The sequence below is a fragment of the Nicotiana sylvestris genome, chromosome 12 (genome assembly GCF_000393655.2).
Source record: "Nicotiana sylvestris chromosome 12, ASM39365v2, whole genome shotgun sequence".
Taxonomy (NCBI): Eukaryota; Viridiplantae; Streptophyta; class Magnoliopsida; order Solanales; family Solanaceae; genus Nicotiana; species Nicotiana sylvestris.
Window position 1 is genome coordinate 89,013,648 of NC_091068.1, and position 22,857 is coordinate 89,036,504.

Here is a 22,857-nt window from a genome sequence, read left to right on the forward strand (position 1 = left end):
CTGCGTACCTCGATCCTGAATGATAGACACGGGCACACCATGAAGAGAAACAATCTCCCGGATATAGATCTCAGCTAACCTCTCGGAAGAATAGGAGACTGCCGCATGAATGAAATGTGCTGACTTGGTCAGCCTATCAATAATAACCCACACTACATCGAACTTCCGCTGAGTCCGTGGGAGTCCAACAATGAAGTCCATAGTGATACGCTCCCACTTCCACTCAGGAATCTCAATCTTCTGGAACAAACCACCAGGTCTCTGATGCTCGTACTTAACCTGCTGACAATTCAAACACCGAGCCACATATGCAACGATGTCCTTCTTCATTCTTCTCCACCAATAATGCTGCCGCAAATCCTGATACATCTTCGTGGCGCCCGGATGAATAGAGTACTGGGAACTATGGACCTCCTTTAAAATCAACTCTCGAAGCCCATCCACATTACGCACACAAATTCGACCCTGCAATCTCAACACTCCATAATCACCTAAAGCAACTTGCTTGGCACCTCCGTGCTGCACCGTGTCTCTAAGGACACACAAATGGGGATCATCATACTGTCAATCATGTATACGCTCCAATAAAGAAGAACAAGCGACCGTGCAAGCTAACACACGACTGGGCTCAGAAACATCCAACCTCACGAACTGATTGGCCAAAGCCTGAACATCCAAAGCAAGAGGTCTCTCACCGACCGGAATATAAGCAAGACTGCCCATACTGGTTGACTTTCTACTCAAAGCATCGGCCACCACATTGGCCTTTCCCGAATAATATAAGATGGTGATATCATAATCCTTTAATAGCTCCAACCACCTTCAGTGCCTCAAATTTAGCTCCTTTTGCTTAAACAAATACTGCAGACTCTTGTGATCCGTGAACACCTCATATGCCACACCATACAGATAATGCCTCCAAATCTTCAACGCATGAATAGTGGCTGCTAACTCCAAATCATGAACTGGATAGTTCTTCTCATGGATCTTCAACTACCATGAAGCATAGGCCATACCTTGCCATCCTGCATCAACACCGCACCAAGTCCAATACAAGATGCATCACAATAAACCGTATAAGGCCCTGAACCTATGGGGAAAACCAACACTGGTGCCATAGTCAGAGCTGTCTTGAGCTTCTGGAAGCTTGCCTCACACTCGTCCGACCATCTGAACTAGGCACCCTTCTGGGTCAACCTGGTCATCGGGGCTGCAATAGATTAAAACCCCTCAACAAACCGACGATAGTAGCCTGCCAATCCCAAGAAACTCTAGATATCTGTGGCTGATGCTGGTCTAGGCCAGTTCTTGACTGCCACAATCTTCTTCGGATCAACCTGAATACCATCTGCTGACACAACATGACCCAGGAATGCATATGAACTTAGCCAGAACTCACACTTCGAAAACTTAGCATACAACTGACTATCCCTCAAAGTCTGAAGAACCACTTTAAGATGTTGCTCGTGCTCCTTCCGGCTACGGGAATAGATCAAAATATCATCAATGAAGACTATCACGAATGAATCCAAGTAAGGCCTGAACACTCGATTCATCAAATCCATAAAAGCTGTTGGGGCATTTGTCAACCCGAAAGACATTACCAAGAACTCATAATGCTCGTACCGAGTGCGGAAAGCTGTCTTAGGGACATCGGATGCCCTAATCCTCAACTGATGGTAGCCAGATCTCAAGTCAATCTTCGAAAATACCTTGGCACCCTGAAGCTGATCAAACAAATCATCAATCCTCGGCAATGGATACTTATTCTTGATTGTAACCTTGTTCAACTGCCGGTAATCAATACACATTCTCATCGACCTGTCCTTCTTCTTAACAAACAATACTGGTGCACCCCAAGGCGAAACACTAGGTCTAATGAAACCTTTTTCAAGCAAGTCTTGCAACTGCTCTTTCAACTCTTTCAACTCAGGCGGGGCCATATGATACGGCAGGACAGAAATGGGTTGGGTTCCCAGAGCCAAATCAATGCAAAAGTCAATATCCCTGTCGGGTGGCATACTCGGTAGGTCTGAAGGGAATACCTCAGGAAACTCACGAACAATGGGCATATAATCAATAGAAGGAACCTCAATACTAGAATAACGGACATAGGCCAAATAGGCCACCTTCTCGACCATACGCCGAGCCTTCATATATGAGATAACACTGCGAGTAGAATGACTATGAGTCCCTCTCCACTCCAAATGAGGTAAACACGGCAGGCTAAGGTCACAGTCTTGGCATGTCAATCCAAGATACCGTGGTAAGGTGATAACCAGTCCATCCCCAATATGAAATCAAAATCAACCATATCCATTAGAAGCAAATCTACACGAGTCTCAAGACCCCCAATCACAATTATACACGAATAATGGACTCGATCTACCATAATAGAATCACCCACCGGTGTAGACACATAAACTTGAGCACTCAAAGAATCACTAGGCATGACTAGATACGGTTAAAAATAAGACGACACATAGGAGTATGTAGATCCTGGATCAAATAAAACCAAGGCATCTCTGCTACAAACCAGAACAATACTTGTGATAACTGCATCGGAAGCCTCAGCCTCGGGCCTGGCTGGAAGAGCATAACATCGGGGCTGGGTCCCACCACCCTGAACTACATCTCTAGGACGGCCTGCTACTGGCTGGCCTCCACCTCTAGCAGCCTGAACTCTACCTCTAATACATCTAACTTCACCTCTAGCACCTCTACACCCACCTCTAGCTGGCTGGGAGGGCTATGGAACACTCGGTGCCTGATCCATGGCATGGGAACCTGATGTTGAGAGTTGATCGATGCTCGAGGGCAATATCTAGCAATGTGCCTCGTGTCGCCACAAGTAAAACAAGCCCTCGGCTGCTGGGGCTGACGACCCTGGAAACTTTGAAGCGACGGTGCACTGATAGAAGCTGGTGGTGCACTATAGGTCTGCTGATCCGAATACTGCATATGAGAACCATAACCACTTGAAGCACCATGAGAAACCTGAAGTGTTGACTGAAAAGGCCTAGGAGGATGGACTCTACCATATGAATCTCTACCTCCAGACGAGGTACCACTTAATCGGTCGAAATGATGAGGCCTCTTGTCAGACCCCTGACCACCTCCCTGCGATAGAACCATCTCAACTCTCCTGGCCACATTGGTCGCCTCCTGGAAAGAAATCTCACTCCCAATCTTCTTGGCCATCTGAAGCCGAATAGGCTGGATAAGTCCCTCAATGAACCTCCTCACCCTTTCTCTCTTGGTGGGAAGTATGGTAAGAGCATGAGGAGCTAAGTTGATAAATCTGGTCTCATACTGAGTAGCAGTCATAGAACCCTGCTGGAGACACTCAAACTACCTCTGATAGATCTCTCTCTAAGTAATAGGGAGAAACTTCTCAAAAAATAGCTGAGTAAACTGCTCCCAAGTCAAAGTTGGTGATCCGGCTGGCCTAGCCAAGAAATAATCTCTCCACTAAGTCTTGGTGGATCCCGACAAGCAAAAAGTAGCAAAATCGACCCCATTGGTCTCCACGATCCCATGTTCTTGAGAACCTCATGACAGCTGTCTAGATAATCCTGGGGGTCCTCAGAAGATGCACCGCTGGAAGTAGTAGTGAAGAGCTTGATGAACTTGTCCACCCTCAACAAAGCATCGACAGACATAGCTGCTCTATCACCGGTCTAAGCTACCATACCCGGCTGAACTGCTCCAACTGGCTGAACTGCTAGAGTCTGGAACTGAGGAACTACCTTCTCCGGAGTGCGAATAGCAGGAGTTTGGGCTCCTCCTCCAGCCTGAGAGACGGCTGGGGCTACAGGAAGAAAGCCTGCCCGAGTGACACTCTCCATAAGGCCCACTAGACGGACCAAAGCATCCTAGAGTATTGGGGTAGCAATAAACCCCTCTGGGACCTGAGCTGGGCCCACCGAAATTGTCGGGGCCGGAACCTCATCATCAAAGTCAACTTGAGGCTCCGCCACTGGTGCTGCTACTCTGGGCTAAGCTCTGCCCCTACCTCAGCCTCTAGCACGGCCTCGCCCTCTGCCCCTCATGGGAGCTGCTGTTGGGGGCTCAGGCTGCTGGTCAGTGGATGAAGAAGCGCATGTTCTCGCCAACTGCGAATGAACAAAGTAGAAATTCAGTTAGCATTGAGAAACCAAACCGCACGACAGGAAGGAATAAATGTGAAGTTTTTCCTAACTCTATAGCCTCTTGGATAAATACAGACATCTCCGTACCGATCCCTCAGACTCTACTAAACTTGTTTGTGAACTGTGAGACTCATGTAACCTAGAGCTCTGATACCAACTTGTCATGACCCTGATTTCCCACCCTCGAGAGCCATGATAGAGCCTACTGGTGAAAGCTACGCAAGCCAAATTATTCTAATTACCTAACCTTTTCCAGTTTTAAACCATTATCAGTGATGAGTAGATATCATGCAAATAGCGAAAATAATTAAGCGGAAGACAAAATCTAATAATTGCTCTTAATACAAATTGCGGAAGTCTAAATACAACTCTACCCAGAATTTGGTGTCATAGCTTCACAGACGGTCTAAGAATACTACATACAAAGTCTGAAAGATAAAATACACATTGTTTCTAAAATTAGTAAAGAAAACAGGATAAAGGAAAGATAGGAGATGACGCCAAGGCCAGCGGACACCTGCAGGACTACCTCGAGTTGCCTGTTGGACTGAAGGCAGCAACCTCACTACGGTCCGAAGCCTATAACACTGGGATCTGCACAAAAGAGTGCAGAGTGCAGCATCAGCACAACCGACCCCATGTGCTGGTAAGTGTCTAGCCTAACCTCGGCGAAGTAGTGACGAGGCTAGGACCAGACTACCAAATAAACATGTGTAGTTATATCATAAACAGCGGAAATAGAAGCAGATAATTGCAATTAAAATTGTGCAGGGGAAACATGCTTCGTGAAATAACAGATAACAATAGAATATCAAGAGAATATAAAGAAACCAAAATCCAATTACTAACACGGATAGGGAAAACAAATGCAGAGTTCACTTTAATTTCACATCTCGTTGCAGGCGTGCAACCCGATCCTATTTCATGTATCTCGTTGCAGGCGTGCAATCCGATCCCATTTCATATATCTCATTGCAGGCGTGCAACCCGATCCCATTTCACATATCTCATTGCAGGCATGCAACCCACTCCCATTTCACATATCTCATTACAGGCGTGCAACCCGCTCCCATTTCACATATCTCGTTACAGGCATGCAACCCGATCCCATTTCACATATCTCGTTACAGGCGTGCAACCCGATCCCATTTCATATATCTCGTTACAGGCGTGCAACCCGCTCCCATTTCACATATCTTGTTGCAGGCGTGCAACCTGCTCCCATTTCATATATTTCTGTGGCGGCATGCCACCCGATCCCATTTACAAATCAACAACAATCACGAAAGAATCCCGGCAAGGGAACAATTATATTTCAACAATATCCCGGCAAAGGAACAATAATATCAAGACTAACATCCCGGCAAGGGAACAATAATATGACAATAACATCCCGGCAAGGGAACAATAATGATAATAACGTTCTGGTAAGGGAACAATGATGATAATAACATGTGAAGCGCAATAAACCATAACAGAGTCATAACAATTACAATACAAGACTCACGGGCATGCTTGACACTGACGTATAGATACTCGTCAACATGCCTATACGTCGTACTTCACAATTAACACGTAGCAAATAAGACATGACTCCTAATCCCTCAAGCCAAGGTTAGACCAAACACATACCTCGATGCCACGAACACAATTCAAGTCTCAACTATCGCTTTACCCCTTGATTCCACCACCAATACGCTCGTATCTAGCCACAAGTTACTTAATTACATCAATAAATACTAAATGAATCAATTCTAATGTATGAAAATAGCATTCTAAAGTTTTGCCTAAAAAGTCAAAAATCGCCCCCAGGCCCACAGGGTCAAAACCCGAGGTTCGAACCAAAATCTGATTACCCATTCCCGCACGAACCCAAATGTATAATTAGTTTTGAAATCGGACCTCAAATCGAGGTCCAAATCCCCAAAATTTGAAAAACCTAGGTTCTAACCAAAACACCCAATTTCCCCATGAAAATCATTAATTTTGAGTTGAAATAAAACGAGTTAAAATTGACTTACAATCTATTTGGAAGAAAAGTTGCCTTTGAAAAATCTCCCTAGGGAGTTTATGTTTTGAGAAGATGTGAAAAATGGTTGAAAATGCGTTTAAGTTATGAACTTACAGGTTGCAGGTATCGCAGTTGCGATCAAGGTTCGTAATTGCGAACCCAGGCTCTGCTAAGCTCGCTTTTGCGAAGGGACCTTCGTATTTGCGATAAATTTGTCACATTTGCGACGACTGGGGCATCTTTGCATTTGCGAAGGGACTTTTGCATTTGCGGAATCGTTTTTGCGATAAAGTCGTCGCATTGCGACCCAAGGTAGCCCAGGCCATTTCTCGCATTTGCGACTCATTGCTCGCATTTGCGAGCCAGGATTCGCAATTGCGAAGCCTGCAGGCCGAAGCATACCAGATAAAATCTGCAACATCCTAAGTCCAAATTCCAATCCGTGGCCTATCCAAAACTCACCCGAACTCTCGGGGTTCCAAACCAACCATGGACACCAACCTAAAAACATCATACGGACTTGCTTGTTCATTCAAATCACTCAAATAATATCAACAACTATGAATTTAGCATAAAAATCATGAAATTTCTCAGGAACTTCAAATTTTCCATGGTTCTCAAAAAATGATCCGATTCACGTCGTTTCAAGTCCGTTTCTTACCAAACTTCACAGACTAATCTTAAATCACATATAAGACCTGTACTGAGCGCCATAACCAAAATACGGGCCCGATACCATCAAATTTTAAACACTTTTTATTTCGAAAACTCATAAGCAATTTCAGAAAATAATTTTCTTTAAAAATTCATTCTCGGGCTTGGGACCTCGGAATTCGATTTCGGGCATATGCCCAAGTCCTATATTTTCCTACGGAACTTGCAGGAATGTCAAATCATGGGTCCGGGTCCGTTTACCCAAAATATTGACCGAAGTCAACTTAAATCCATTTTACAGTCAAAATTCATCATTTTTCACATAATGGCTTTCCGAATACGCGCCCGGACTGCACATGCAAATCGAAGTGATGCCGAAAGAGGTTTTTTACGGCCTCGGAACGTAGAATTCATTTTAAAACAAGACAGCTATAAATAGGGAACAACATATGTGTGCTTAATTAGGTGCATAAGCTTTCTGGAAAACAAATTTCCATAAAAAAATGTCGAAAATGTGTGTCCTATTTTCTCTATAAAGCCGAAAAATCTCGGTTTACTTAAAAAGAGTTACTATCTTTAAAAAAAAAAATTACAATGTTTAATTCAAATTTTTGAAAATTGCCAAGTGGCTTGTTAATAGCTTGCAATTTGGCTTAACCACAATGCAAACTTTATTCCTTTTATATATATATATATATATATATATATATATATATATATATTATCTAAGTGTTGCCTCAAAGATCTATTTTTCTTAAGCACCATGGTTTGGGGTTTATGTTCCACTGTACGTTGTCTTGGAACTGCATGCATGAGTCTTCTTGTTACTGCCTACTCTTCCTGTTGGTAATCAGACTATGTGGGACCTCAAGCTAGTAAGTAAGTACTCCCTCCGTTCCAATTTATATGAACCTGTTTGACTGGGCACGAAGTTTAAGTAAAAAATGAAGACTTTTGGAATTTGTAGTCCTAAACAAGTTCAAATGGGGCCCAAAGTATATGTGTGGTTATAAAAGCTTCTCATTAAGGGTAAAGTTGTAACTTTAAGCTAAATTGTTACCAAATTTAGAAAGGGTTCATTTTTTTTGGAACGGACCAAAAAGGAAATAGGTTCACATAAACTAGAAAAGAGGGAGTACTTTTCTTTGGAAGGTTCCTTATCTCTATATTTTCTACACTAGAATATTTAGCAATTAGCTTGTATGCACACTATATAGGACATGAGCCGATTAAAAAAAAAACTATACTATATGATATGAAGGTAAACAGGAGAATTTGTGGTAGGTATGGATGTAATAAAGATCAAAATAATTGAGGAGCTATTTTCGACGCAGTTCAATAGCATTTCTGCATCCATACTATTCAATAACAATTTGGGTTGGTTCCAACTTTCTCTTTAATTAGAATAAAGATCAAAATTTTAGAATATTCTCGTATCGGAATATTTTCGTCATATTATGATCATTCATACTATATTAAAAGTGTTAACAATTAAAGTTAAAGTTAAAAAATCAAAATGCTCATAATTGTAAATTTGTTGAGCATTTACATATTTTCATGTTTTCATGGCACCTCGTGCCCATATTTATGTCACAACCGCACGGACAACTCACATGCCATTAAATAAAACCATAATATTTTCCCCGGCACCTTGTGCCCACATATTTCTGTCTCACATTGCACAACAATATTCTTATGTTACTCAGCTCATAGGTTCCATAACCCAATACAATTAAGAATGTTCAAGGTGCCTCCTTTATTTAACATAAGGTAGAGTACAACTTCCAACCCAGTTAGGAAATCAACAAGAAAAGATGAAGTTATTTTTAGAAATCATTTGATAAAAAAAATACCATTTTCAATTAAAGTACAATATCGAAGGAATCATTACCTTTAATACGAGAAATTAATAAATTAAAACATAGTAGAAATTCCTTTTTAAGTAAAGTACAGCCTCAAACGGTTTAAGGAAACTTTAGTTGAGAAATCAATTGAGTTAAAAATGTAACAATTCTTGAAATTTGAAGTATTGAACATATTAAAAAAAATAAGGCGAGGTATTATAAACATTATGGATTCCAACACAAAGGATCACAACAGTAAAAGGGATCTAAACAGTTAATACACTTGAATTGTTAATAACAAGTAAACACAGCAAACAGAAAGTGCACGGAATCACCCTTCGTGCTTTAACACTCTCTCACCAAAACAATATACGGCATCACCCTTCGTGTTTTATACTCTTCTTCACCCAAGCAACAAACACAAGTCAAATAGGGTAAGGGAATCTATAACATCGAAATTAAATCAAGTAATAACGAAAAATCAGTAAATAAACGTACAGGACAACATAACTCAGTTAGAATCAGGAAAAATCAAGGACAAGTGCACGGCATCACCCTTCGTGCTTTTACTCTCGTCCTCACCATAAGAATCAATATAAATTGCACGGCATCACCCTTCGTGCTTTACACTCTTCCTCACCATAAAATCAATATAATCGACACGGAATTGTACATCGTGCGGCACGACATCACCCTTCATGCTTACACTCTTCCTCACAAAATCATACACGGCATCACCCTTCGTGCTTTAACACACTTCCTCACCCAAACAACAATCACAAGAAATAAGGGCAAGGAAATAAATGAAATCACAATAAAATCCCGGTAAGGGAACAATAGTACAACAATCAAATCCCGGCAAGGGAAACAACATCAAAACAATAACATCCCGGCAAGGGAAATAACATCAAAAGAATAATACTTCCACAAGTCATATTCCTCAATAGAAATTATCATATAGAGCATATACACTACGAAACGGAGTCAGATTAACCAATGTATAAGACTCACGGGCATGCTTGACACCAACGTATAGATACTCGTCACCATGCCTATACATCGTACTCTACAATTAACATGTAGCAATTAAGACACAACTCCTAATCCCTCAAGCTAAGGTTAGACCAAACACTTACCTCGCTTTGCAACCAATTCAAAATTCCAACAAGCCTTTGCCTCGCGAATTCGTGCCCGAAATTCTCAAATCTAGTCATAAACAATTCGATTCAGTCAATAAAAATTATAAGAATTAATTCCATATGAAATTTTATATTTTCCATTAAAAATCCGAAATTGCACTAAAAATTTACCCGTGGGGCCCATGTCTCGAAACCCGACAAAAATTATGGAATATGAAATCTCATCCAACCACGAGTCTAACCATACCAAAATTACTAAATTTCGATAACATTTCAACCCTCAAATCCTCAAATCTATCCGAGAGAGTTTTCAAACTCGTCCAACTAAATTCATAGATTTAATACCAAAACTAGTAATAGATTCGGGTAATCTAACCAAAATTAAGTTAAGAACACTTACCCCATTGTTTTCTTTGAAAATATCCCGAAAATTGCCTCTTCCCGAGCTCCAATTTGACAAAAATGGAAGGAAACATTTTGTCCAGAATTCGGGGGTTACTGTTCACGGGGTACTGTACACGGTACTGTTCACGGGGTACTGTTCACGGTACTGTTCACGGGGTACTGTACACGGTACTGTTCACGGAGTACTGTACACGGTATTGTTCATGGGGTACTGTACACGGTACTGTTCACATGTTGTAAAAGAAAATTCAGCAGCCTTTTTATATCCGTTAACCTTCCGAAATACAACCGAGGCCCTCGGGACCTCAACAAAATACACCAACAAGCCCTAAAACATAATGCAGACTTAGTCGAAATCTCAAATCGCATCAAACAATGCTAAAATCGTGAATCACACCCTCATTCAAGCCTAATGAAACTAAGAACATCCAACTTCTATATTCGATGCAAAAACCTAACAAATCAAGTCTGATTTACTTCAAATTTTGCACACAAGTCATAAATGATACAACAAAGCTAGGAAAATTTTTAGAACTAGATTCTGACCCCGATATCAAAAAGTCAACTCTCCGGTCAAACCTAAGAAATCTTTAACCTTAGATTTCTAGATTCTGTTAAATGGTGATAATTTAATCTAGGGACCTCCAAATTCAATTTCGGGCATATGACCAAGTCCCAAATCACGATACGGAACAACCGGAATGGTCAAAACTTTTATCCGGGTTCGTTTGCTCAAAATGTTGACCGAAGTCAACTTAGTTGAGTTTTAAAGCTCTAGTTTACAATTTAATCCATTTTTCACATAAAAACTTTCCGGAAAATTATACAGACTGCGCACGCAAGTCGGGAAATTATTGATACCGCTTTTAAGGTCTTAAAAATACCGAGATAATTATTTAATTTAAAGATGACATTTTGGGTCATCACAATAAGGTAGAATAATAGTTAAAGCCGACAAATGTTCTACTAGCATAGTTTTCAAGACCTGGTGTCACAAGTGTATAAGCTACTAGTAGAATATACAAAACATACTACAATACTATCTGAATGAAATAGAGAGGAAACAAATAACAAAGGGAGACTCCAGGTGCTGCTGAAACGGGCTCGAAAGGGCAGCTCACCACAAAGTCTTGAAGTATCAGGTATGCGTGCCGGGGTGATAACCGCATGCTTCTGCCTTAAATCCTGCACGGGTAGTGCAGAGTATAGTATGAGTACAATAACAATGTGTACCCAGTAAATATCTAATCTAATCTTGAAGAAGTAGTGACGAGGGGTCAACTTCGATACTTACTATGGTCTAACAATAATAAGAATATAATTTTAAATAATCAGAAAATATGTAAATGATAATGAAATCCAATAATAAGCAACATATAAACAATTCCCCTTACAAAAAATAAATTCCAAATTAAAATTTCCATCCTTTAATCATTTAACCTCTTCAACCAATGAAACAACATCAAGTATAATCGGGATCCAATTATTATTATGCACGAGAGTTGCCGAGGACGTATGACCCGATCCAATAATACATATACATAACTGTGTGCACTTCCAAGGGTCCAATTGCACGAACCATAGATGTATCAATTAACCTACCGAGGTGAACGACCTGCTCCCATGAGAGTAGTGGAACTTGTACCTCGCCCACGGAAACATTTGCAGCGCGAATAAATATAAATTCTCAAATTATTAGAAATTCCTCAATTCTTTCCATAACATAAGGAGGATAATTAAAAGCTTTGAATCTTAAAATCCTCAACCTCAACATTTTTCAAGACAATTAACTAACATAATCAAGTAACGATAGCAACAAAGCATTAGCAACAAAGCATTATGTAAATCCTAAGACTACCTGGATTTCACATGAAATATAGCTATGCACGGACTCTCGTCACCTAGTACATACGTAGCTTCTCCCACAAGATAATATTTTTTAGCAAAACACACATAGAGGGATGAGTTTCCTCTTACAAGGTTAGAAAAGAGACTTGCCTCGTCTCAAAGCTCATTTTCCGGCTAAGGTTCCGCTCTAAATCCTCAATTTGGTGCCAAAAAATTCGAAACTAGTCAAATGTTATACAAATTAATCAATAAATGCTCGAAAATCCATAATTTACCCATTTAAACAACTACTCACCCCAAATTGCAAGATTCTTAAAACTTATCCCCGAGCCCAAGTGCCTGGATTCCAGAAATGTTCGGGGAAAATCGTTACGCATAGCCTTACGAACTCAAATATATAATTTATACCCAATTCCATAACAAACTTTGTGGTTAAATTTCATTTTTGTCAAAACTTAGGTTTTGTACATCTAACCCACAATTTATACCAATTTACATGTTATAATCTTCACATGAACTATTTATTTAACTCACAATAGATAGAATTATCTTACCTCAATTAGTGGTTGCAAATCCCTCTCTAACCAGCTCCAAAATCGCCTCTAAGTGGTGAAGAAATGAGCAAAAATTGCTCAAACACTGACTTAAAATAACCCATTGCCTCAACAATTTTTGCACCCGCGATGGGGAACACCGCACCTGCGGTTCTGCTTCGGCGGAAAAATCACATAGGTGCGGACCAAGGCAGGCTGTTTTTCCTTCGCTTCTGCTCTCAAATGACCATGCCTGCGGACCCGCCCCTGCGAGCTGTCCGCGCCTGCGATGGCTTTCTTCGAACTTGCGCTTTCGCAGGTGCATAAAATTCTTCATGCTTGCGGTGCCTGGCCAGCCTATGCATGTCCGCTTCTACGACTCGTGCTCCGCTTCTGCGAGTTTTCACCTACGACTATCCAAGCACAAGTGCGACTGTACCAAAAGCTGGGAGCTTCAGCTGTTTCTCCCAAGTTCAAACTTGGTCCAAGCCTCGTCTGTTTAACAGTCGGGGTCCCCGGGGCCCCACCCGAATATACCAACAAGTTTAAAGTCATAAAAATGACACGCTTGAACTCTCGGAATGCACAAAACAATATCAAAACTGAGAATCACACTCAAACCAATTGAATCAAAATTATGAACTTTAAGTTCTTCAACTTACTCCGAACACGTCGAAACATACTTAAACTACTCCGAATGACGCCAAATTTTGCGTGTAATTCCTAAATGACATTACGGACCTATTCCAACTTCCGAAATCAAAATCTAGACCCGATATAAAAAAGTCCACTCTCGGGCAAACTTCTCAAAATTTTCAAATATTCTAGTTTTCACCAAATGACCCCGAAATGACCTACGGGCCTCCAAATTCACATCTAGACACGCTACTAAGATCAAAATCACCATACGAAACTATTCACATGCTTGGAGTGCCAAACAGATGTTAATAACACAAAATCCACTTCAGCTCAAACTTAAGGAATTTACCCCAAAATGCCAACTTTCAATATTAGGTGCTGAAACGTTTCTGGGTCATCCAAAACCCGATCCGAGCATACGTCCAAGCCTGAAATCATCATATGAACCTATTGGACCGTTAAATACTGATTCTGAGGTCGTTTGCTCGAAACATTGACCAAAGTCAAACTTATCCCCTTTTCCAAACTTAAGGAACTAAATGTTACAATTCAAACCGAACCCTTCCAAGTCCCGAACTAATCATCCCCGCAAGTCATAAAATAATAAAAGCACGCATGGAGAGTCTTATTTAGGGAAACGAAGTTCTAAAAAGTAAAACGATCGGTTGGGTCGTTACAGATATAAGATCAAGCTATTTAATTGCTTGTGTGAAATTCAGATATAAAATCTTCAAGTTTTTGAAATAAAAATATATGTATCTAAAAACTACATAAAAACAGTATCAGTAAGAATTGTTAACAATTCAAATATTCAAAAAGTATTTAAAAAATCATATCAAATAAAAATTACTTTTCACTCCAAATAGTAATTTTGTCTCACATAGCAGTAATAGAGGGGGTAGTTTTTTTTGTAGTCATTCGAAGGTCTTAATTATGATCCAATACCATTCAGATGCTTCAAAGTAGTAAACTTATAGAAATAAAGTGTAACGATCCAATCGGTCATTTTAAGTTTTAGTGTTCCGTTCGATGGTTTGAGACTTTGAGTAGTTTCATATGATGTATTAAGACTTTCGTGTATAGTAGGTTTTAGTTTTGGAGTGGTTTGGGGTTGATTTGAAAAAATGACTCTCAATTTGGAAGTTTTAAGTTAGAAGAGTTGACCAAGGTTTGACATTTAGGTAAACAGACTTAGAATCAAAGTTTTATGATTTTGATAGATTCGTATAATGATCTATGACATGCAATTATGTTCATATTCGGTTTTGGAGGTATCCCAGAAGGATTCAACACTATTTATTGAAAATTGGCAATTGAAGAACTTGAGAGTTCATAAGTTTAACCAAGAGCTGACTTTGATGTTATTGGACTCCAATTAGTGTTCCAAGACTTTGGATAGGCCTATATAGTTGAATTGAACTTGTGTGGAAATTTTGGAAGTAACCTGAAGTGTTTAAGTGTGATTTGGATACTCTTTTGAAAGAATGAAGATTTAATAACTTAAGAGAAATTCTATTCAGCTGGAGCTTCCATTATTTGTTATGATATTCCCGTAGGTGTTTTGAGGCTTTGGATAAGTTTCTATAATGTATTTGTACTTGTTGGTATGATTGGACGAGGTCCCAAGGGGTTCAAGTGTGTTTTCGATTATTGGTTGAGAAAATAGTTAAGTTAAGGATTTGGAGTTTGACCATGGTCAATATCGGGTCAAGATAACCTCTTTTCAGTATTTTGAGTGCCCAAGCAGGTTCATTGCGTATTTTATGATTGAAATACATATATAGTTTGTGTCCGGGAGGTTTCGAATGAGTGTTTGGTGCTAAACGAAGATTTTCTTATTGTTGTTTTTTTCTAGTATAAATAATTACGAAAATATCATTTATGTCCCTATAATTTTCAGACTTCCTTTAAAACTTCAAAACATCATATATCTATCATTTTAAGGCCAAATTGTGTGATTCTAAAGGCTATCTTGAGTGTAATCTTGCATGAATTATGTTGGCTTATCATATATGAGTTTCGGGGTCATTTAGGATCTGATTCAAGCTAGAACAACTGCTGCATTTTTTTTTACTTGTTCTGAAATTTAGTCACTTTTTCTCACAATATTTTGGAGATCGAATTTGGGCGATTTTGGAGGAAATTTTTACAACTTAGATTGTTGTAAGTAATTTTCCACTCGAATTTATTTATATTTCATGATTCCAACCTTGAATTTAATGATTATTTGATGAATCAGATTGAAGAAATTAGGAATTTTAGCAAAAACTTTTATAAAATATAAATCGATGATTTAAATGCCGATTTGAGGTTAGAATTGGATAAAATTGGTATGGCTGGGCTCGTATCGGAATGTGTGTTCGTAATTTATAATTTTTGTCGGGTTCTGGGGTGCGAACCCAAGGTTGACGTTTTTATTTTAGTTAAAGATCGAAGCTTTATTATTCGAAATTATTTTCTATGGCTTTTATTTTTGATATTAAGTTATTTTGGCTAGATTCGAGTCGTTCCAAGGTTGTTTTAAGGGGGAAGGGCTTCTTTAAGTATTGATTTAGATTCTTTGAGGTAAGTATCTTGCTTAGCTTTGTTGGGGGAATTTTTCCTACTAATTGATATTGTTTACGACATGCGGAGGTGATGCATATACGAGGTGACGAACGTATATGCATGTGACAGAGTAATCCATGATCAGGGTAGATTATACGATTCTTTGTGCCTTGTTAGATTATGTGAATTTCTTGCATCGTGTTTTACTTGACTTTTATAATAATATGAATATGAAATTCAATGCTAGAAACCATGATTCAGCTTATTATAACTTTATTAAATTTGATGAACTTTTTATGAAATTGTTGATATGCTAAATTTGGTCATCACTATACCTAATCACGAATACATTGCTAAGACCGTTATTCTTGAGATATTGGGGTTCCATACTTAAGTTGAAGATCGCTTTAAAGATTTGTTGAGACACTTGAGCAATGGGGTTCTTGAAGTCTATTGAATAGTTTAATTGTGAAAGAGTTGTGATTCTCGTTCGTGTGGTTTATTTTGCTTAACCACTCTTCTTGATATTATTCGTGCTTCTTGCCTTGCTGGTTGTTGATGTATGTATGCATGCTTGGTGAGGAAGAGTGTAAAGCACAAATGGTGATGTCGTACAATTGTTATATATTATTATGCGAGGAAGAGCATAAAACATAAAGGTGAAGTCGTGCCATTTCAAATACATTATTATGCACGAAGAATAATGTCGTGCCATTTATTTACATTATCATATGAGAACGAGAGTGAGAGTACGAAGAGTGATGTTATTCCATTGCATTTGCATACTCATGTGAGGACGAGAGTAAAAGCACGAAGGGTGATGACATGCCATTGTTTTTATATTATTATATGTTCATGGCACGAAGGGTGTTTCTGTGCAAGCGAGGACGAGAGACATACATTGTGATATATTTTCCTTTTGTATGCATTTATGCCTTTATCTTGAGTTGTTACTATTGCACATATGTTTTCTATGATACTTATGGTTCTCACATCTTTGCATTTTTCCTTATTTACTTTTGTTCTATTTGTTCCTTCTATTTGTTACATATTACTATGTTCATGTCTATCTTCTTATTTGTTATATGTACATCTATGTCTTTTTCTCGTTTGTTGTGATTTCATCTAAACCTTCTACCTCACTAGCTGTTGAAATCTATGTTCTTCTACCTTACTTGTTGTCATTACTTTTGTGCCTCCTATCTCGTCTGTTGCTATTTTTCATATGCTTCCGACTTGTTTAATGCTGCTATCTGTGTACTCTCTACTTCGTTGTTACTATTATTAGCATTTGTTTTACCTGGTTGGTACTGTTATACATATACTCGATGAGACTGAGATAAATGCACGAAGGATGTTGCTGTGCCAATCAATTTATCATACATACACATATTTGGTGAGGATGAGATGAATGCAAGAAGGGTGTTTCTGTGCCATTTGAGTTACTTTCTTGAACACATTCCTCATACTGTGAAGTTCGCGAATTTACTCTTTGTGTTTAGTGGTTATCGCTTTAAGAAAATGATTGGTTATGATATTGAGAGAACTGGCCATGATTTCTTTTTGCAATCATACTGCTTCATATATTTGTTCTTGTGCTCTTCTCTGTTATTTGTAGTATTGTTTCTATTGCAAATCTACTGCACTGGTTATATTCGTTTTGACTTAAAAACCTCGTCACTGTTTCACCGAGATTAGTCAAGATACTTACTAGGTACATGTGGGCGGTTGTACTCATGCTACACTTCTCCACGTTGCGTGCAGATCTTGGAGTTGTGTAGCTATGAAAGACGGAGCCTTGCATTGAATACGTATTTGCACTCCAGATTCCTGCCACCAATTGTTTCTGGTAGTTTAGGGTTTATATTTTTATTTATGTAAATTTCAAACATATGATGTATTTTTTCTCAAACTGAAATTGTAATCTTATTCGTAGTCGCTCGCGACTTGTATTACCAGTCTTTGGGATATTGTATGGAATTCAGTAATATCATTTGTTGACCACTTTTATTTTATTAGAATTGTAATGACTACTCTTAGGCTAACTTAGCTGATTGGGTTAGGTGCTATCACGACTAGGTGGATTTTGGATCGTGACATAACGTAAAAAAACAAAAAAATTAGTACTACTTTGTATACATAAACAAGAGTATAAAGATCGATCACCATCATAGCAGTAAGGTAGAAATGATGAATTCAACAAACATGACATACATTATTTTCTGCAGGAAAAAAGGAGCTGGTTGGTTTTGAATCCTATACTAGATTATTATTTTAATTTGGTGGTTCTGCAAATTTGACCTGGAAACCTGCTAGAACTGTATCAGCCACTTGTAAAAGAATGAGAAAAATTGCTGCAATAAATGCAACAACAGTCCATGGGCTATCAAAATGAGTGTTCTTCCACTCAGCAACCCATACTTTGCCTTTGTCATTGTAATGATTCTCAATTTTGTGTTTCACATCAATAAAGGCATGAGGATTTGGCACCAAATCTGTTGCTATCTCATTGAAGAGATTTGCTACTTCTTGATCACTTCCAAGAAAGTTAAGTAGTATACCTTTTGATCTCAGCTCCTTCACATCTTCAGCATGATCAATTAGTGAATCCATCATACAAAGATAAGATGTAACACCAAAGTCATCTGGTGTATCTGGGCATGCCTCATATGCAACCAAGTTTAATAGCTCCGACTTGGTTGAATCATCTATAGTTATAGGTGGAAGTGTTAAAAGAGCTGAGAAACGGAATGAATTGAACTTAATATCTGAAAGACAACGTTTCTTTCCACACTCGAAATGGATTCCTGCTCTACTCAGCTCGCTGGCTGAACGATACGAGCACCACTCACCCCTTAGATAGCATCCGCCTCCAGAGAAAGCATTCGGGTCTATGAGTTGTGTTCTTAATATCTCGAGCAGATGAGCAGGTAACTGATCATTTTTTGAGCTTTCTTCTTGGGTAAGGGAAGGCTCTTCTTCTTCAGAATTCTTGCCAAAGAAATCAAGAAATAAATACTTGACACTTTGAATTATTCCATGGTTTTGAAGATCAGGCTTTGCATGTGCACTCAAGATGAATGTTTTAATCATCCTCATTCCTTCATCTTTCTTGAATCTACAGCTCATTAACACATGCAGGACTTCAAAAGGTAACTGATTTTCAAGTAAGAAAAGATCACGACGAATGAAAGCTATATCATGGCTCTTCATCTGCAGCTGCTTATAGCTTTTGCTATTGACAAGGCAGTAAATATATTGGAGAATGAAACAGCCATCCAAGAACATCATCTTTGCAAACTCCACGTCGCTGTAATATTTAGTGATGTCCTCAGCATAGCAGTCCCTAGCACTGGGCACAATGTCCTTGACCCTTGTGTAAAGCGCATCAATAGATACTGATTTTGCTTTGCTACTTTCTTTAGCAAACTGATTTGCCAGTAACACCTTGTACTTTTCCATAGGTTGAAGCTTGGATTTTCCGTGGTGAAATGGACCGAGAGCAACCACGAGGGGCTCATAGCACCTAATATTTGATTCACTCTCCCGTTGCATTTTGGGGACCATCTGTATCTTTGGCTTCTCAGATGAGCCAATGGCAGGGTAATTCTCCACAGAAGATAGCCATTTTCTCTCCTTTTCACTGATTTCATGAGAATTTGAGTATGATTCTTGATGGAGTGTAATGCTCCATTCTTCTGGATTAATATCAGCAAACTTTTCACTACCGACGTTCCAACCTTCTTCTCTAGCAGGTTGTTTATCCATCTTCTCTTTATAATATGTAAAATTGTTGAGCATTAACATATGCATTTAAACTTAGTTATAGGACTAGTGAAAGAATAAAGGCTTTCTTTTACTTTAGGATAGGTGATTTCTCTTCATTGTCAAGTCAGGTATTTGAACATGCTTTTTCGGCTCTCTTTATAAATAGTAAGGACAAAAAAAAAAAAAAAAAAAGCAAGAATTTTCCATCTTTGATCATTCCAAACAGCAAGCTTCCAGCTCTCACTTTAATTGCTGGCACTACAGGAACGTGTAAAGATATTCACATCTCTAATTGCTTTAAAATTTCTTAGGCCATAGACCGTACAACTTGGTCTTTTTTGTGAGTAAAGATGTCCTGTTTGAGGAACACATTTTCCCTGGTATGATACTACTTAATTACACTCTCACAACAACTTCGTCTCCCCCACACTGTGCACAGAACCATAAATTCTGATAAGGAAATTAAAAAAAAAAAATTACACTAAAAGTTTTCTTTATATATAGCGGATGCAACAAGTTATGTATATACATAAAAGAATTACCAATATACATAGGGCACAAAGGGAATTAAATTGAACTTGTCTTCACCGTACATAGCTCCGCCACTGTTAACACATTGTCAATATTTTCTCCGTTCACTTTGTTAACCTTGTTTACCCTCAAAATCGGATAACAATTGAATTTTTAAGTGGTTTTAAGGATACCGTGGAGTAACTTGACACAAAGCGATAAATTAAGTTGCAATTGAAATAAACAATAGTAAAGTAAATTCAAACCACACGACTTGAACAGTTATAGTCTTGGAAAGTCAGTCACACTTGAACTGGATGTAATTCGATCGGTATCAAGATACAGAAGAACAAGATCTTAAAGAAAGAAAACAGTAATATACTGCTTTGGAATACGTGTTACAATGCCCTAAATGAATTATCAGACCCCCTTTATATAATAGAGGAGTCCTACTGCTAGGGCTGTACAAAATTGAACCGTAATTGTTAACCGAACCGAAAAAATGGCTTATTGGCTTATTGGTATCGGGTTATCGGGGTAACGGTTGGTGAACGGATTGGGATTTTATAATTAACGGCTTAAGAGGCGGATTACTCAATTTCCTTATTGGATAAACCGTTAACCCGTTAAGAATTTTTATATTTATACGTTTACTCTATGTATATACAGTAATTTTTGAAACTCTAAGGAACTCTTGGGGACTTCAAGGTACTCTTTCTTGAATTCCCAACTATTGTTTCTCCTTTCTTTTGCGGTCAAAACATGATATGTTTATAGCATATATTGAAAACTATGTACTCAAAATGATGTATGTTAAGGAGTTATGTGCATCTCTTCTTTCTTCTTCTGTTGTTGATATACATATTCCTTGATTGTACGATTGTCTTGAAGAGTAATGGATAAAAGGCACTTCGTTTTAGTGCTTTTTAATATAGCCGTAGTAATTAAATCGGACAACTTACAGGAAAATATTCTTAGCTATGCAACCAAAAAAATTAGGGAAAAAAATTCTATTTGATTTAGCTGATAAGCCTCTCGATAACCGCCCGATAATCGTTAATCTGAAACCAATCCGCTCATTGTCTTATTGGATGGCTAGCGGATTACTATATTTATAATTCGATAACCGATAAGTCGAACCATTAAGCGTAATAATATGCCCAATCCGCCCGATAAGCACCCCTACCTACTGCAGGTACAATTTCCATAAAAGGTAAAAATCTCTTGATTAGCTGATCTTTGGTTCCTTATTGATACGTGCCGAGATTCCCGCCGTAATATCTGACCGGTCACGGATATTTCGGTCCTCTATTAGTAATGCTTATAGCATCTCTTTGAGCTCGTTCAGGGTTATGGTCGACTCCGAGATTACAAACTCAATGTTCTTGAAGACAGACATTCTGACCTCGGGTTCTGATCTGGTGTGACTTGGAGTCGATTTCCAGTCCATAATGTTCCGAGCCCGGTCTACCATGACTTAGACGAGCCCAATTTCGACCGTATATAGATAGTCCCCTCATTTTCTGGAGAGTAAACGACGAGAAATGACATGATCTTCCATATCTTACTTTGACATATCGCGACAAAAATGACAAAATAAACGAAACATCTCGGTAATCAAGCTTTAATGACATTTAAATGCTTGTGAGTTGCCGGTCGGCCACTCCTGGATGCGAACCGCTATTAAAAAACTATAAATACCCACTCATTTGTTCGTTTTAACTTTACATCAAAACCTTCTTCCCTCGTATCTTTGAAATTTCGATACTTTCTAGCAATTATACTCTTGTTTACTTGGGATCTTTTGAAAGAACTTTCTTACATGGTCATCTGAAGCCTTCAATTTCCTTTCTTCCTCTATTTCTCCTCCATTTTCAACGAAATGGCAAAGACCTCAAAAATCGTTCCCCAAAAAGAACACTTATGCTTCGCAGCCGGCTACTGAGGCCGAAGAAACTATTTCGCGTACCGCCATCGATGAACCAGCACAGAAACCTCCTTTGAAAATGTCCATCCCCGGAGGATGCTTGATAAATAATAATTTTAAGGTTGAAAAAACCTCTTCCGTACCGGATCGGTGTGAAGACTTTTCGAGGTACATCTGCTCGATTACCAAAGAGGTCCTTACTACGGTTCGGATAGATTGCAACTGGGCTGAAAAAATGATAGTGGTCCCTGACCCCAAGGAGGCCATTACCACCCATGTTGAGGGATACCTGAGTGTTTACACTTATCCCTTCATATTGGAACCGGTGGACCCGGTTATCATAGACTTGTGCAAGAGGTACGAGGTTTGCCTCGGTCAGATCCATCCATCAATGTGGAATATAGTGATCCTCCTTTGGTTCTTTGCGAGCAAAGTCGATGGCTGCCGATTCACCGTGGATCACCTACTTCCCTTGTACAGTCCCCGACTATCAGGATGGGGGTTGATAAAGCTTGAGCACCGGGCTAGCAAAGCCTCGTTCTCTAGTATCGATGAGGACCAGGATCGAGGTTGGCAAGGCCGTTTTGTTCGGTTGAGGACCTCAGACCTAATCCCGGAGGAATGCATATCGTTTCCCGAGAAGTGGAACACAAAACGTAAGTGGAAATTCCCTTCGAATATTGATTTTTATGTTTACTTTCCATTTTCTTATTGGTTCTTGTGATGGTGCAACTGTTGCTCGGGTTCCAACTGCTATTCCTCGACTTGAGAGGTGGGTCGAGGGCATCATTTCTCAGATGCCCTACTCTGAGCGTTTGTGGCGTAAACTCTCGAAGGGTCATTAGAAGGATCATTCCCATGGTATGAACCCATTTTCGATC

General features: G+C 39.1%; 1 protein-coding gene across 1 annotated transcript; it reads right to left on the bottom strand.

Annotated features, from left to right (window-relative positions):
* Positions 1-17,921: 17,921 nt before the first annotated feature.
* LOC104240651 (UPF0481 protein At3g47200-like) lies at positions 17,922-19,659 on the bottom strand. The gene has a single exon (XM_009795519.2). The coding sequence runs from the start codon at positions 19,582-19,584 to the stop codon at positions 18,046-18,048; it is 1,539 nt and encodes a 512-aa protein (XP_009793821.2). The 5' UTR covers positions 19,585-19,659; the 3' UTR covers positions 17,922-18,045.
* Positions 19,660-22,857: the final 3,198 nt, after the last annotated feature.